Raw genomic sequence first — 14,230 nt, 5'->3', positions numbered from 1 at the left:
CATTGACACTTCATTAAACTAAGACCCAAGAAAGTAAACATTTGTTTGGTCCTAATCGAGACCTGGGCCACAGTTAATCCAAGATTTTTCTTTTAGGCTGGATTCTAAAATATAAGAGAGTGGATTTTTACACAGGTCCAGGAATGGCAGATATATTTCATCTCTCATGCCCGATCTGATTGATTGTATGGTGGCCATGATGAAAAGGATTCTGGGTCTGAGTAGGCTGAGTAGGAGAGATTGACCAATGATGTCTGTAAGTTGGTAGAGAGTGATAATAAATAATGTTCTTTAGGCTGGTGCAGGATTTTCTACTTGGTTGTGTATTAGAACTATCTGAGATACTTTTGAGGGCCTGGGCTGTACCCCTAGAGATCCTGATTGAGTTGTTCTAGGGTGTGGTCTTGGATCAGTGCTTTTTGTTTGTTTGTTTGCTTTTTAAGTGCCTAGGTGATTGTAATATGCAGCCGCTGGTCTTGAAGCAGAAAACCAATTTTGGGAGCACAGGAGGTGTTCAGTTCTAGATGTGTTAATTTTGAAGTAATAGCAAGACATCCAAGTGGGAAAGGGAAGAGCCAGCAAGAAGTTAGGGCTAAAGAGGGACCTGGGAATTATCCACATAGCATTATTACTTGAAACCCTAAGAATGAATTGCTGAGCTTTTCAAAGAAAATTAAGATTCAGGAAAGGCCTGAATCTGGGGACTGCCTAACCGACTTGAAGTAGTTTATGTGCAATCTAGATACACTGAAAAGATGCAGGCACTGTCCCTGCATCCTCAGGCTCTGGAAAGAATGGAAACCAGGGACCCTATTGCACTCCATTTGCATCCCCTCTGCCCCTCCACTCTACCCCTCTCTTTGTCTTTCATATCTCTCACCGGGGCCCTACTTCCTCTGCTCCCTGTCCCTAGGGTAAGATGAGATCTTTTGTCTACAATGTGGTGGCTCAAAGCTATATGCACCCCTCAAAAAACATGCTATTAAATCTAATCCATTCCTGAGGGTGTGAACCCATTTTAAGTAGGCCTTTTTAATGAGACTGCTTCAGTTAAGGTGTGGCCCACCTCATTTGGTATGGGCCTTAAACCTATTACTGGAGTCATTTATAAGAGAAAAAAATTCAGACAGAGAAAGAAAAGGCCACAGAAGCAAGAAGCTGAAATCAATAAAACCCACAGGAGAAGAAACTAGCAGATACCACCATGTCTTGCCATGCGTCAGAGGAGCCAAGGATTGCCAGCAGCCGGTCTTTGGGAAGAAAGCATTGTCTTGATGATGCCTTGATTTGAACATTTTCTCAGGCTCAAAATGGTAAGCCAATAAATCCCCATTGTTTAAGCCAGCCCATTTCATGGTATTTGCTTTAAGCACCCAGGAAACTAAAATATGCAGTTTCCTGGAGAGAGGCTGACTTCTTGCTTCATCTCAGTTCCAGAATTCCTGCTGAATTCTTAGGCCGCTGGGGTCCGGTGGAATGACCTGTGAGAAAGGGAAGATCAGTGCCCAGAGGAGCAGTCGTGCTGGGTCACCATTAGACTTGCTTTCTCTGGACATAGAGTTGAGCAGTGGGAAGAGGACCGAGAGTGTGGTCTCCTGGAAACCAGCAGGCAGTCCAAGGCAAGCACAGAAATGATAGATGACTGAGAAAGGCTCTTTGATTTGGCTGTGCTAAGTCAGACTGCTCACCTTCAAAGTTGTGTTTCTTTACAGCAGAGTGCTTAGTAGGGAGTCCCTGGGCCCCTAGGAGGTCCCAGGATAGGCTTCAGGAATGTATGAGCTCCCTGAAATTATCCACAAAAATGTGATGTTTATAAGCCTTGCCATGTTTTCTGGGGGAGATGATCCATAACTTTTCTCAAAGTGGAGCATAGTAGCTTAAGGGAATGGGAACCAAATTCCCGATGCCTAAGGAGTAGGTAACAAGGATCAGTTTCTACAAGGAATGTTGCTCCCAGTTCCCAGCCCCTCAGTGCACCCCTCTCCCAAACCACATGAGCTAGGGAAAGGGCAGGACCCCAATGGAAGGGGTGCTGGGCAGACAAAGACACTAGATGTCCAGCATTGTGATTTAGTGGAGATCTTACCAGAATGATGGTACGACTGGTGGCTTTCGACGTAATGCCCACACAGACTTCACTGTCAATCAGAAAGCCAATCAGTAGCATTTGGAGTTGTAAAAAGGGGCAGTGGAGCAGTGGCTCAGACGGTTTAGGACCCTGTTGAAAATGTTTGCATGAGGGTCTTGATTTTAAACTAGTCCCCTGTTGCCAACGAGGGCTGTCACAGCACATAATTAACTTGGGCAAGCCTATCTAATCTCAACACCACAGGGGACAGACTCACAGCCAACTTTGTGTTCTGCTCTTTTTTTTTTTTTAAAAAGCTTAGAGGAGTTTGCAGTTGAATTGGATGGTGGTGGGGTTTTTTGTTGTTTTTGTTGTTTTTTACTTAACTTGTTCTGAGAGATTGTGGGTGGTAGGAAGGGTGGCATCAGCCTCTGTCCTTGAGATGTATACCAGCTCGTGGGAGAGATGGCTGGACACTGAAGGAGCCACAGGACTGGTCAGTGGGAAAGGCCAGCAATGTTATGCTGAATTGTATCTAGAATCAGCTCCCCAAGGCTGTTCCTTCTAATCACAGTTCTCCTCACTTGCCAAGTACATTCTGGACTCTGTCTCCATTTGCTTTGTTGAGCCCACATGGATGGGCCTCCCCCATTCCCTATTTCAACTAGTCCTATCCTCTCAAGGCTAGGGCTCGTTCCATCTCTGCAAGGTTTTCCCTGCCCCCACCCTGCCCAGGCCTTGGGCAAAAGTGACTCTGTGGGGCAACTAAGAACTTTGGCTTTAGGCAGACATGTCTGAGTGCCAGCCCATTCTTAATCTACTTGAGCCTCAGTTTTCTGAACTGTAAGAAGAAGGGCATCCCTGCCCAACCCACAGAGTTTTTGGAGGCTCAAATAAGATAAGGTGCATGGGTACCTGAGTGTAGCATCGTTGTTTTCTTTCCTTGGACCATTTTAGAAATGAGAATGGGTTTTAGTCAGTGTGGAATAACATTTTGGCCTGATTTACAGAACAAAATCCACATTGAATTATGTAGTGGATATCATAAAATTCAGCATGTCTTCTCTGTTGGGAAGGATTTGATGTATTGTGGCACAGATTCGATTATTTGAATCTGATGAATAGCTGCAATTTTGTGGCCTTGTAAGCAGCTGTAGAGCTTTTCATTATTGATGGGCCTGTGTCCACAGGGATGTCTCCACAGACCCAGTAACTGAAGCTGGCAGAGGAGGTTTTCTCTCTCTCTCAACAGTGTGATTGCTGAGGAAACTTAAAATTTGCTTCAGAGGAGGTGAGGTGTTCCTAGGCTTAAAGATGAGGTTGCGGCATTTGATAAAAAGTCAGCCATTTGTTCAATTATTCTTGCCAGCTGAGAATTTGGAGCTGCAGGCTCTGTGTAGCTACGAGCTCAGCATCTGAATCATGTGTGTAACAGCCTCCTTGGCTTCCCTGCAGCTCAGGGAGAAGCCACTGTGCCTCATTGGGCTCATCCGTGAGTCTCACTGACCCTCAGTTTCCCTTTCTGTAAAATGGGGCTCACAGTGGCAAGCTTGCCAGAGTGATTGAGAGGGTTAGTGAGCTGATGCTTGTAAAGCACCCATAGTACATACCCAATAAATGTGAATTCTCTTTTTTGTTACCCATGGTGCCTGGCATTGTACCTTGCATTCAGTGGGTGCAAAGAACAGGTGATAAATGCTGATTATCTATAGAGGATGAAAGGGAACAGAATCTTGGGAGATCCTGGTTGGCCAGTAGCCCAGAGTGTCAGAGGGTAGGCTGCAGGAGGGGGCACACCTGGAGACAGGGCTGAGGCTGAAATGGGAATGGCCTGGGAGGCCATGCTGAGGCTTTTAGAATTTGTCTTTATGAAAGGGGAATCAGCTGCATTTTCAAAACAGAAGACAGACATGATCAGAACTGTTGTTGTCATTTTAGGAAAGTAGGCTCTGAAAGTAATGTAGAGAATGATGAACGTAGTAGAGTAAGGCAAGGGAAGGGCATGAAAACCTGTGGGAGGCTGATACAGTGAGGGGCACACAGGAGACCATGAAATCTGCACTGTCGGAAGGCACTGGGTGGAGTCCGGAGCCCTTTGGGAAGGAAATGGACAGGCCCTGGGACAGATTAGGTATGGGGAGCATGAGAATGGTGAGGACTCGTGAATGACTTGGAGGTCCCTAGCTTGGGTAACTGGGTGGGTGATGGGGAAGAGAAGAGAAGACCAATAATATGTTCAGATGACTTGATGCCTATAATATGTACGCACATGTACAGAGAGCCACTTTCATCATTATAAAAGAAAGCATGACTTGTGGAGCACTAGCCCACTTTTCTGACTCTTGGAACTTTAGACACAGACAAGGGCCTCTGAATGATTCATCAACAGACCTAGAACAAATGTTCATGTCATTGCATGGTCACTTTGAGGTTCTGGGGGCTGCTGAACAAAAAGTAAAATTCATAGTTAACTCAGATTTCAGGACTCCCTTAGCTCTGAGGTCCACAGGAAACCAGGGAGAGGCTGTATGTATGGTATAACCATTAAGAACCGAGGTTCACATCTGGGCTCTACCATTCACCAAGGAGTCACACAGGCAAGTCACATAACCTCTTTTGAGTGTCTGTTCCTTCATTTATAAAATGGAGCTTATGTTGGCATTTTGTGAGGCTAAAGTAAGATTATGCCCAGAACACAGAACACATAGCATATTGTAAATAATAAATTAGCAGCTATTGCAGCCATCATCATCGTCATCATCATCATCATCGTCATCATCAACACCAGCATCATCATAACTGGTAACCATGTCTAGCCATACTTTAGGGCTATATAACTGGGGTTTCAAATTGCCTGTGTCCTCTGCACCCATTGGATGAGTGAAAGTCGGTTTTAGGAGGTATATTTTCATGATGATGAACAAGAATGATGTTCCCAAGATATGGGAGCCCTTGCCTGCTTCATTTCATTCATTCAGCTCAGTAGCAATTGAAGCTTTCCCAGGGAGCTCACAGAGCTCACGGGCTAGTAGGAAGGATTTACATGAAAACGTGTAATTATGGTGAAATAATAGAGGTATGAATAAGGTTCCTGGGTATCTTGGGGGATGGGAGGAGGGGATACCCTGCTAGAGGTGGATGAAGCAGAGAATGACAGCTGGATGGCGAGTAAGAGTGTGTTCTTAGGCAGGGTGCTCCTCTTGGCAGAGGTGACCAGTGGAAGCATCGGAGCCTGATGCTCTGTGGGGCATGGGAAGAAGCCCGGATGAGGCTAAAGACATGGTTCCTTGGCTATCATCCCAAGAGTAGTGTGTGAGGCTGTGGGTGATGGAGAGCCACTCGAGGCTTTGAGACAACGTGTGCAGAGATTGGATCTGCACTTTAGAAAAATCCCCTGGGCAGCTGTGTGAGGAATAGGATAGGGAAAACAGGGAGGTCGATTAGCAGTGGGCAGAACTAAAGTAGGGACTTAAGATGCTGGAAAGTGTGACAGAATCAAGTGGTAGAGGAAGTAAAATCAGTAGGACTTGGTGGCCTGTTGGATGGAGGGAAAGAGGGAGCAAGCAGGGTCACTGGGACTCTGGTTGCTCTGCCTGTAGGTGGGAGAGGAGGGACTGGCTTTTGGCAGAAGGGGTCTCACTTGGTCTGGGACATGTTTAATTGGAGGTGCCTGGGAGATGGCCAGCTTCAGTCTGGATTTCTGGGCCAAGACCTCTGAAAAGGTCAGGCCTGGAGGTGCCAGAAAGGATGAAGGGGGTTTGTGGAGTGAGGGAGGCACTGGGGACAGAAGTTGAGTGCCACCATCTCTGTGGATTCTGAACCAGCCCTGTTTGATAGGTGCCCAATTCTGAACTTGTGATGTGTGTGCCCCAGTCCCTGGAGATCCAGGCCAACTGTTCTAAGTTCCCGGTGCATGAATCACTGTCCAATCAGGTTCTGTCTGCCCAGGGGTGCTCAGGGACAGACTGGTTTTCCACAGCTTCAGAGGTCCTACCTTAGTAGGGTTTCACGCTCCCACGGCCTCTAAGCACATTGTCGGTTTGCCGTAAACACTAGCCTCACCTCTGCAGATCAGTGCACGCAGTAACAGACTGGCTTCTCTAAGGTTTTGTTGTGTTTGTTTTTCTGATGGGCTAAATAACCATTTTTTCCCCTAAGTCACATAAACAGTACTACTTGGGGGGCAGGGGGAGACTTTTAACATCATTATGTTTTTTGGCAGGAGAAATCTCAGCAGGCCAGGAAGTCCAAACTGTAGTCAGGGACTTGCCAGGGGAGGGACTGGCCCTCTTGCTATCTCAGGGACATCACTCCATGGGTACCTGGAACTGGACTGGGCCTTTGTATCATCTGGAATCCCTTCTAGCTAGTAGGACAGGGTGGAAAGGAGACAGGGGTGGCTGATAAGAGGGTATAGACAGACTTCTGGACTGGGCCTTGGGCCAGGACTACTCCCCTCACCCAGCCATGGTCCCTCCTCTTCTCTAGGGTAGAGGCAAGGGGCTTCTGGGGCCAGCAGGGAAGGTTAGAGAGTAGAGCAAGCTGGAGCTGGGGGCTGGCAAATTAAACACAGAGGAATATTTTTCTCTTCTAGAGAAAGTGTGCTCCTTCAGTATTCTTAGTCTCCTTTTTGTTTTCCCATTTTTATTCAAGTCACAGATACTGAGGAACATTTCCCTGCCATAATGCCAGGGGCAGCAGGGAGGTAGGGGCCATGGAAAAGGCAGGCCCCTGAATAAAGGGGCAGCCACGGCTCTGCTGATCATTACCATGAGGGAATGCAGGGCAGTGTCACAGGATCTTTGAAGTTTTTAGAAGAAGCCAGGAATCCAGATTTAATGAGAAATCTCCCAATTGGCTCAGTTCTCACACTGCAGGCCGAAGTGCTTATGGCCTGCAGTCTGCAGTTGGTGGTCTTTGGGCTAGACCAGGCTCTCTGATGTCCTGCTTGCCCACAGCACATTGAGTTATTACGCAGAGGAAACGAACTCTCAACAGGAGCACATTGAGTGTGTTTAGACTCTTTTCTGACATGAGCCTGTCCCCTCCCTGGAGTCTACTTTCTTTATCAGCAAAATAAGGGCCAGGCAAGTCCTTGTTCTTGAGGCTTACTCTTGTGGAGTTTATGTAGGTAGCAGAGAAGCTTAGACTACCTACAGGCATGCTTAAAGAGTTACTTCTGGAGGACCTCTTTTGTTGCTCACATGTGGCCTCAGTCTCTCTAAGCCCAACTCTGCAAGGGAAATTGTTGTCCTCCCCTCTACGTGAGACATGACATCCAGGTGAAAGTCTCCCTGACGATGTGGGATATGACTCCCAGGGATGAATCCAGACCCATCACCATGGGATCAACAATTCCATCCTGACCAAAAGGGGGAAAAGAAGTATAACCAATGAAGTTATCAGTGTCTGAGAGAGTTCAAATAGAGTCAAGAGGCTACTCTGGAGGTCACTCCTACGCAAGCTTCAATTAGACATTGCTACCTATCATAACCTGCCAACCCCCAACCAAAGCCATTCCAGCTAAACCTAAAGAGCACCTAGGGCAATATATAAGATTCTACAAAGATCCCATGCACTAGGGTAACTTTCCAGAAACCTACAACCTCCAAATGGGTCCCTGGAGTAAATAAGTCCTGAAACCAAGAGGGCCCAGCCTCTCCAGAACATCAGCTAGTTTCATCTCCCTACCCTATGTTATTGACAGACACTTCCAATGTGAAAAAGTTAGAATGGCCATAGCCCAAATACCCCTAAAGACTGGGACAGAAAGATCAAAGGTGATGGTGTAGTTAACACAGAGAAGGTAGGGTTTAATAAATGAATATGATTGCTGAATCACTAAATTGATATTTATTTTATTGATTAGAGCAACCAGTATCTTAGAGCAACTAGAAGTAAAAACCTAAAATTGTGGGATTGTAACCCATACCAAACTCTGAAATCTGTTCTACAACTAATTATTGTGCTGTGCTTTGAAATTTATTGCTTATATATATATATGTTATTTTTCACAAAAAAGAAAAAAAAAGATTGTGATGGTAAAAAAAATTTTATTCCTTCTAGCCTTGTATATTCTGGAGTAGCTAGAAGGAAAAATAGGAGATGATGGTATGGTAGCCTATGACAAACTCTGGAATCTGTCCTGTAAATGCTTGTTGAAGAGTGCCTTTAAAACGATTGCTTTTTTCTTTCTTTGCTTTGTATATATGTTATATTATACAATTTAAAAAAAAAGTAAAAATAATAATAAAAAGGCCAGGGCTGGATCTGTAGTTTTTAACTTTTTTTAAACAGCCGAACCTCTTTTTAAACCAAATTTTACAAGGAACAAATTGCGATGTACAAACAGATAAAAAGCAGAGCTGTTCCTGTTGAAAGGAGACTCCCCCACAGTCTGCTCTGTCCTCCTCAGAGCACAGTAGACACAGCACGTAGTGACTGCCCATCTGCCCCACCTGCTTGCTGGCTGCTCTCTTGGCCCCTCCCTGGTCTTCTGCTGGCTGAAAGGGAAGAGGAGAATGGCAAGGTGGAAGGAGAGCAGGCTGCAGGAGGACCGCTCCATAGCTGTTGAGTACAAACACCACTTACTGGGTGATATCATGCATTTTTGCTTCCTTACATCTGCCCTCCAAGGTTTATTCCATTTCACAAGTGACTAAACCAAGACATAGAAATGGGAAGTGAATTGCCCATAAGATCACCGCACTGGGAAGTGAATGCGACCTTAGAGCTGCTCCTTCCTGTGGGCCCCTTTATCCTTCATTAAGGTCTGCCTTGCTCCCCCAAGCAGTCCCACAGCCGTGTGCATCCTGGATCCATTAAGAATGGTTTTCATCCCTTGTGTTTCTGTGACCTCCTATAGTTTGCAGCCTCTTCAGCTGTGATGTCATTTTGTCAGTGCCAAGCTTGATTGATCTAAGGAGGACTTTTCTTTTATCACTGTGCAGGAGGCAGAACCATCTGAGCCCAGAAGTGCTGAGGTGACAAGGAAGCCCAAGGCTACCGCTCCTTCCGTGAACAAGAGGCCTAAGAAGGAGACCAAGAAGAAGCGGTAGAAGACGAGGCCTGCAGATACAGCCCTCCTGGGAATCAACATCCTGTTCCCTCTCTCTGTCCCAGGCTGAGGGTCTAAAGGGACTGAAAGGCCCTCTGACCACAGAGATCTGAACAGTTATGACAGGCCCCAGCTGCACAGACCATCACTTCCTCTTCCTTCTGCTTTAGAGAGCATGAACACCATAGGAGCAAGGACTGTGTTGGGCTCCGCGGTCAGGTCAGCTCACAGAGTTACACTTTCTTACTTAATCATGACCAACCTTTAGTCATGCACCTTTGTGGATTTACACTGTATTTTGGAAGTCATTATCTAATGCTGACAAGCACCGTCCTCTCCAAACATCTGGGCACCACCAGTGCTCCTGCTAATCAGTTAGCCTTGTCTTTACCTGTGCAGTTGAGCCAGGCCTCACCTGTTTGCTTAGATCAAGATGCCATGGCTGCTGCAAGGTCAATGATCCCAGTTGCTGCCACAGTCAGATCTGCCAGGCATGAGCACAGAAGACCTGGGTCAGGGTAACGCCCAATTCTTCTCCATCAGGTGGAAGGGATTTGTCACGTCTCTTGGGCATAAACTTTCTGATCCTCTGTAAAGGGGGGCTTGTCAATCTCAGACCAACCTTTTTCAGCCATTATTCCACACTGAACCTGTGTAATTTGGGGAAATAAAAGTTAGACTGTACTAATGCTGAACCTGACTGTGTGGTGTCTGCCACTGGGGAGAGGGGAAGCCTCGGTTCCTTCCTAGAGATGTGGCAAGGCTCAGCCGCAGAGAAGTGGGGCTATGGGGGTAAGGCTGGGCAGAGGAGGGTAGATTTGGCTAGAGTGGCTCAACTGGCCAAGCCATTCTGGAACAAGTTTTCAGAAGAGCTCTAGCCAGCAGCTTTGTGTGGCCCTTAGTCACTGGAAACACTTGTGAATATCCTTGTGTGCATTTCCACTGGCTTGAGAAGAACCAAGTGCAAAACCATAGCAGTCCTCACATGGTTTGGGGTGGATCACCCTGGTCCAGTCATGTGCCCTGAATCAGCTGCCAAGGAAAAACCCCAGCCTGTGGTAACTCATATTGGCCCAGCTTGTTAACATTTTGCCAAACACTTGCCCAAACATTGTTAGAATTGATGAGGAGGAGCTTAGGGATGAGGTGGGAGACTTAAGTCCAGACTGCTTCAGAGTACCAAAACTGAAACTTGGACCCAAGTTCACAGCCCTTTCCTTGGTATAACAAATATTTGGTGAGTGTCAATAGGTGTGGTGATGTGGGCTCCCTGCCATGCTATAGGGACTGGGAAAGATCTCCCAGCACTGTTAAGTTTCAGGAGAGGAAGTCTGGGGACTGAAGCATCTGTATAACAAAGTGCCTGTCTTGGCCAGACAAAGCATGAGAAGGGACTTCTGCAAACATTTACTGAATCTCTCAGCTGCTGAGCACCATGCGAAGTACTTGGGTATGCCGAAGGAAGGACCGTTCCCAGAAACCTAAAGTACACCTGGCCTAATGGGAGACTCAGACATGTAAACAGGCTTGGTGTGAGATTTCCTCAATGAGCGGGCACAGGGGCATCCTCTCAGTCTAGGCCAGCACACCTGGCAGAAGGGAGGTGACTGAACTGAGTCTTAAAGGGAAATTACGCTAAGAGGGTAGGGGCCAGACCTCTAGAGCTAGGGCACCAGCCTCCAGCGGCAGACAGCCTCAAACTCACAACCGTGCCACCTAGGTAGTCCCACCTCCCTTTAAAATTGTCTCATCAAAGACTGTTTGCCAGAACAGCACTAGGAAATCAAGAGCGATATTTGCTGCTCCACCAGGCCATCATTCCATACTTAACTGTAGGTAGAATTTGCAGGGCTTGGCTCTTTTTACTTTCAGGACCCCACCCTTGCTTGATTTTCCTCCTACATCATTGTTTCCTCCTCATCAGAAGACCCCAGATCTCAGTCTTTGGTTCTCTTGTCTCTACATGCATTCCCTTGGAGAGCTCATCCAGACTTATGACCAAATACTACTTATATGCTGATGCCTCCCAAATGGATCCCCCCAGATTCCTCTCCTAAACTCCAGACTTCTATATTCAACTGCCTACTCACTGTCTCCACTTGGATATCCAACAGGCACCTCAAACCAAATTCCCGACCTCCTCATTACCCACCCCAAGCCTGTTCTCGTGGTCTTCCCCCATCTTAAAGAGCCTCATAATTCTTCCAGTTGCTTCGGCCAAAATCCTTGAAGTCATCTTTGACTTGCTTCTTTCTTTCACATCCTACATATGATCCTTAAGTAGCAACTTGCAATGCAGCCTTCAACATTCAGAATGAGACCCCTTCTCATTACTTCCCTCTCTGCTAGCATGGTCCAGCCACTGCCACTACACCTGGATATTCTAGCAACCTCCTCAAAGGTTTTCTGCTTCTACCCCTGCCTTACTAAATCTGTTCCCAGCAGCCAGAGGGATCCTGTTTAAACCCGTGAGATTATGTTTCATACTTGCTCCCATCTCTCAGGTAAAGCCCGAAGTCCTCACTGGAATCGATAATACCCTGCGAGAGCCACTCCACCTCCACCTCTTCAATCTCATTTCCCTCTGTTCTCCCCCCCCGCTGCCTTACTGCAGTGGTGTCCATCTTCCTCGAGCATGCCAGACCTGCCTAAAAGTTTTTGAACTCACTGATCCTACTTCCTCTAGACACTTTGCCTTATGTGTCCCCCCAAAATATAATCCCTGGAGCCCGTGAATATGTTACATTATATGGTAAAAGGGGCTTTGCAAATGTGATTGAGAACCTTAAATCCAGATTGTCCTGGATTATCCAGGTGGACCAAGGTCATCATAGGACCCTTAGAAAGAGGTAGGCAGGTGGCTCTGACAGGAGTCAGAGGTGTGATAAGGAAAGCAGAAGTTGGAATGAGGTGAGACCATAGCCCAAGAAATGTAGGCGGCCTCTGAAAGCTGGGAAAGACATGGAAATGAGTTCTCTGCTAAAGTTTCCGGAGGGAACAAGCCTTACGGACACTGATGATAACCTGGCGAGACTCATTTCGAACTCCTGACCTCCAGAAGTGCAAGATGATAAATTTGTGATAATTTGTTACAGCAGCACAGGAATTTGTTAGGATGGAGATGGGAAACTACACCTGACTACCCTCAGGTCATTCCTCAAGGAGGCCTCCTTCGGCCACCCAATTTAGAATTTTAACTCTTCCCCAACACTTTCTATCCTTCGTCCTTTATTTTTTTTTCTCCTTGGTACCTACCACCATCTAACATGCCATATATTTTACTTACTTTGTCAATTGTCTTCTACCCCAACTAGAATGTGAACTCTATGAAGAAAGGGATTTTTGTTATTGTTGTTTGCAAATGAATTCCCATGGCCTGGAAGACTGCCTCGGCACATAGTGGGTGCTCCAGTTATATTTGTGGCATGAAGTAGCAGGGGCAGGTGTCCTGCCCTAACAATACATCTTAATGAATAAACATTACCCGTGCTTGGGCAGGTCACATACAAGATTTCATTCAGTCCCCTTAGCAAGTCCATGAAGTTGGGAATGCTGTTATCCCATTTGGCAGATGAGGACCTGGGAGCCACCTGGAACTGAGCCTGGGCAGCCAGACCGCAGAGCCTACCTCATGAGTCACTCACTATTTCCTTCAATTCTTCCTAGACTTCTCCAGGGGACTTCTGTGGGGAAAAAAGACCAGGCCCAGGTGCTGGAGGCTTCAGGAAACAAAGGGCTAAAGCACTAACGGTAAAACTATGGTCTTCGATGAGGAAGAGATTCAGAAGGCAGCTTCGGGAATGAGAATTTGCAGCCAGACAGTCACATGGTGAATGGGGATCTTGAGATGCAGCTGTGCGGCATTAGGCAAGAGAGTTGACATCTCTTAAGTTTCAGGGAATATCAAATAGAGATCACAGAACAGCTTTTAGGTCTGTTGTAAAGATTAGACGTACCATGTGTTTATAAAGTACCTGGAGCATAGTAGGTAGCTTATAAACGGTGGCAGTGATAATGATTATTCATTCAGGGACAAATTTATCATTAAAAAGCCCTGACCTCAAGTCAGCCATGGTTTTGGCTTCCTCTGAATATGAGTTATTCCCTGTGCACCCTCCTCCCCTGAGTCCTGTACAACCAAAGCTGAGTGAGAGGTCCTCAGGCTCAGCCCTTGCTTGTTTTTGTGTTTACAGAGGTCTTTGTCTTTCTACTAGGTTTTGCTATCAGGTTTCCTCTTCCTCACTTATTCAGCAGATGGAAGTGAAAGGGAGCAGAGCTACCTGAAAAAAAAATCTAAATGAACTTGTGAAGAGTTCATCATCAGTCATCAGGGAAATACAAGCCATAATGAGCTCCCACGACATTCCATCAGAATGGTTAAAATAAAAAAGACTGACACCACCAAATACTGGAGATGCTGTGGAGCAACTGGAACTCATACACTGCCAGTAGACGTGTAAAATGGTACAATCACTTTAGGGAACTTAGGGAGTTTCTTAAAAAATTCAACATACATCTATCCTATTATCCAGGATTTTACTCCCGGGTATTGATCCAAGAGAAATAAAAATATTTGTTCACAAAACGTCTTTTACTAAATTTTGACTAGACTGTACATAGTATTTTTTTTTTTTTTTTTTTTTTTGGTGCACCATTCTTGGAAGTACTGCAATACCAGGTCGATGCGTGGAGTGGACGGAGCAAGCTACCGTTCCATCTCCCTGCTCCAAAAATCCATTTAATATATTGTCCTCGGATAGAGGATGTATCAGATATTAAACTGATAAGAACAGATACTACACTTGATCTTAGCCAAAAGGCCGAGAAGCGATGTACATAGTATTTTTATTCATAATAGCCAAAAGCTGGAAGCAGGCCAAACTATAGTTTATACAGTGAAATTCTTTATACCATAAAGGAGTGATCCACTGCCATAAAGAAATGACCCACTGAGCCATACAACAATATGAGTGTATCTCAAAACTATTGAGTGAAAGAAGCCAAACACAAAGAAATATATACTGCCTGGTTCCCATTCATATGAAATTCTAAAGGAAACAAAACTCACCTGTAGTGATAAAAATCAGATCCGTGGTTGCTATTGG

The 14,230-nt window shown here is 45.9% G+C and overlaps 1 protein-coding gene and 1 non-coding gene across 4 annotated transcripts in view; one reads left to right on the top strand and one right to left on the bottom strand.

The window, feature by feature from the left end:
* The window catches only part of MANBAL (mannosidase beta like), a 35,348-nt gene extending 25,528 nt beyond the window's left edge, over window positions 1-9,820 (top strand). For all 3 annotated transcript variants that reach the window (XM_077169186.1, XM_077169195.1, XM_077169202.1), the window contains exon 3: window positions 9,019-9,820. In XM_077169186.1, the coding sequence (XP_077025301.1) occupies window positions 9,019-9,126 (108 nt within the window). In that variant the 3' untranslated portion in view covers window positions 9,127-9,820. The remainder of the gene's footprint in view (window positions 1-9,018) is intronic.
* Window positions 9,821-13,766: 3,946 nt separating this feature from the next.
* On the bottom strand, window positions 13,767-13,957 carry LOC143653842 (U2 spliceosomal RNA). The gene has a single exon (XR_013161556.1). It is a non-coding gene; the product is annotated as a U2 spliceosomal RNA (small nuclear RNA).
* Between the last annotated feature and the right edge of the window lie 273 nt (window positions 13,958-14,230).

Source organism: Tamandua tetradactyla, chromosome 1 (assembly GCF_023851605.1).
Source record: "Tamandua tetradactyla isolate mTamTet1 chromosome 1, mTamTet1.pri, whole genome shotgun sequence".
NCBI lineage: Eukaryota > Metazoa > Chordata > Mammalia > Pilosa > Myrmecophagidae > Tamandua > Tamandua tetradactyla.
Note: the sequence above shows the minus strand (reverse complement) of the source record. Positions and strands in the feature narration are given on the sequence as shown.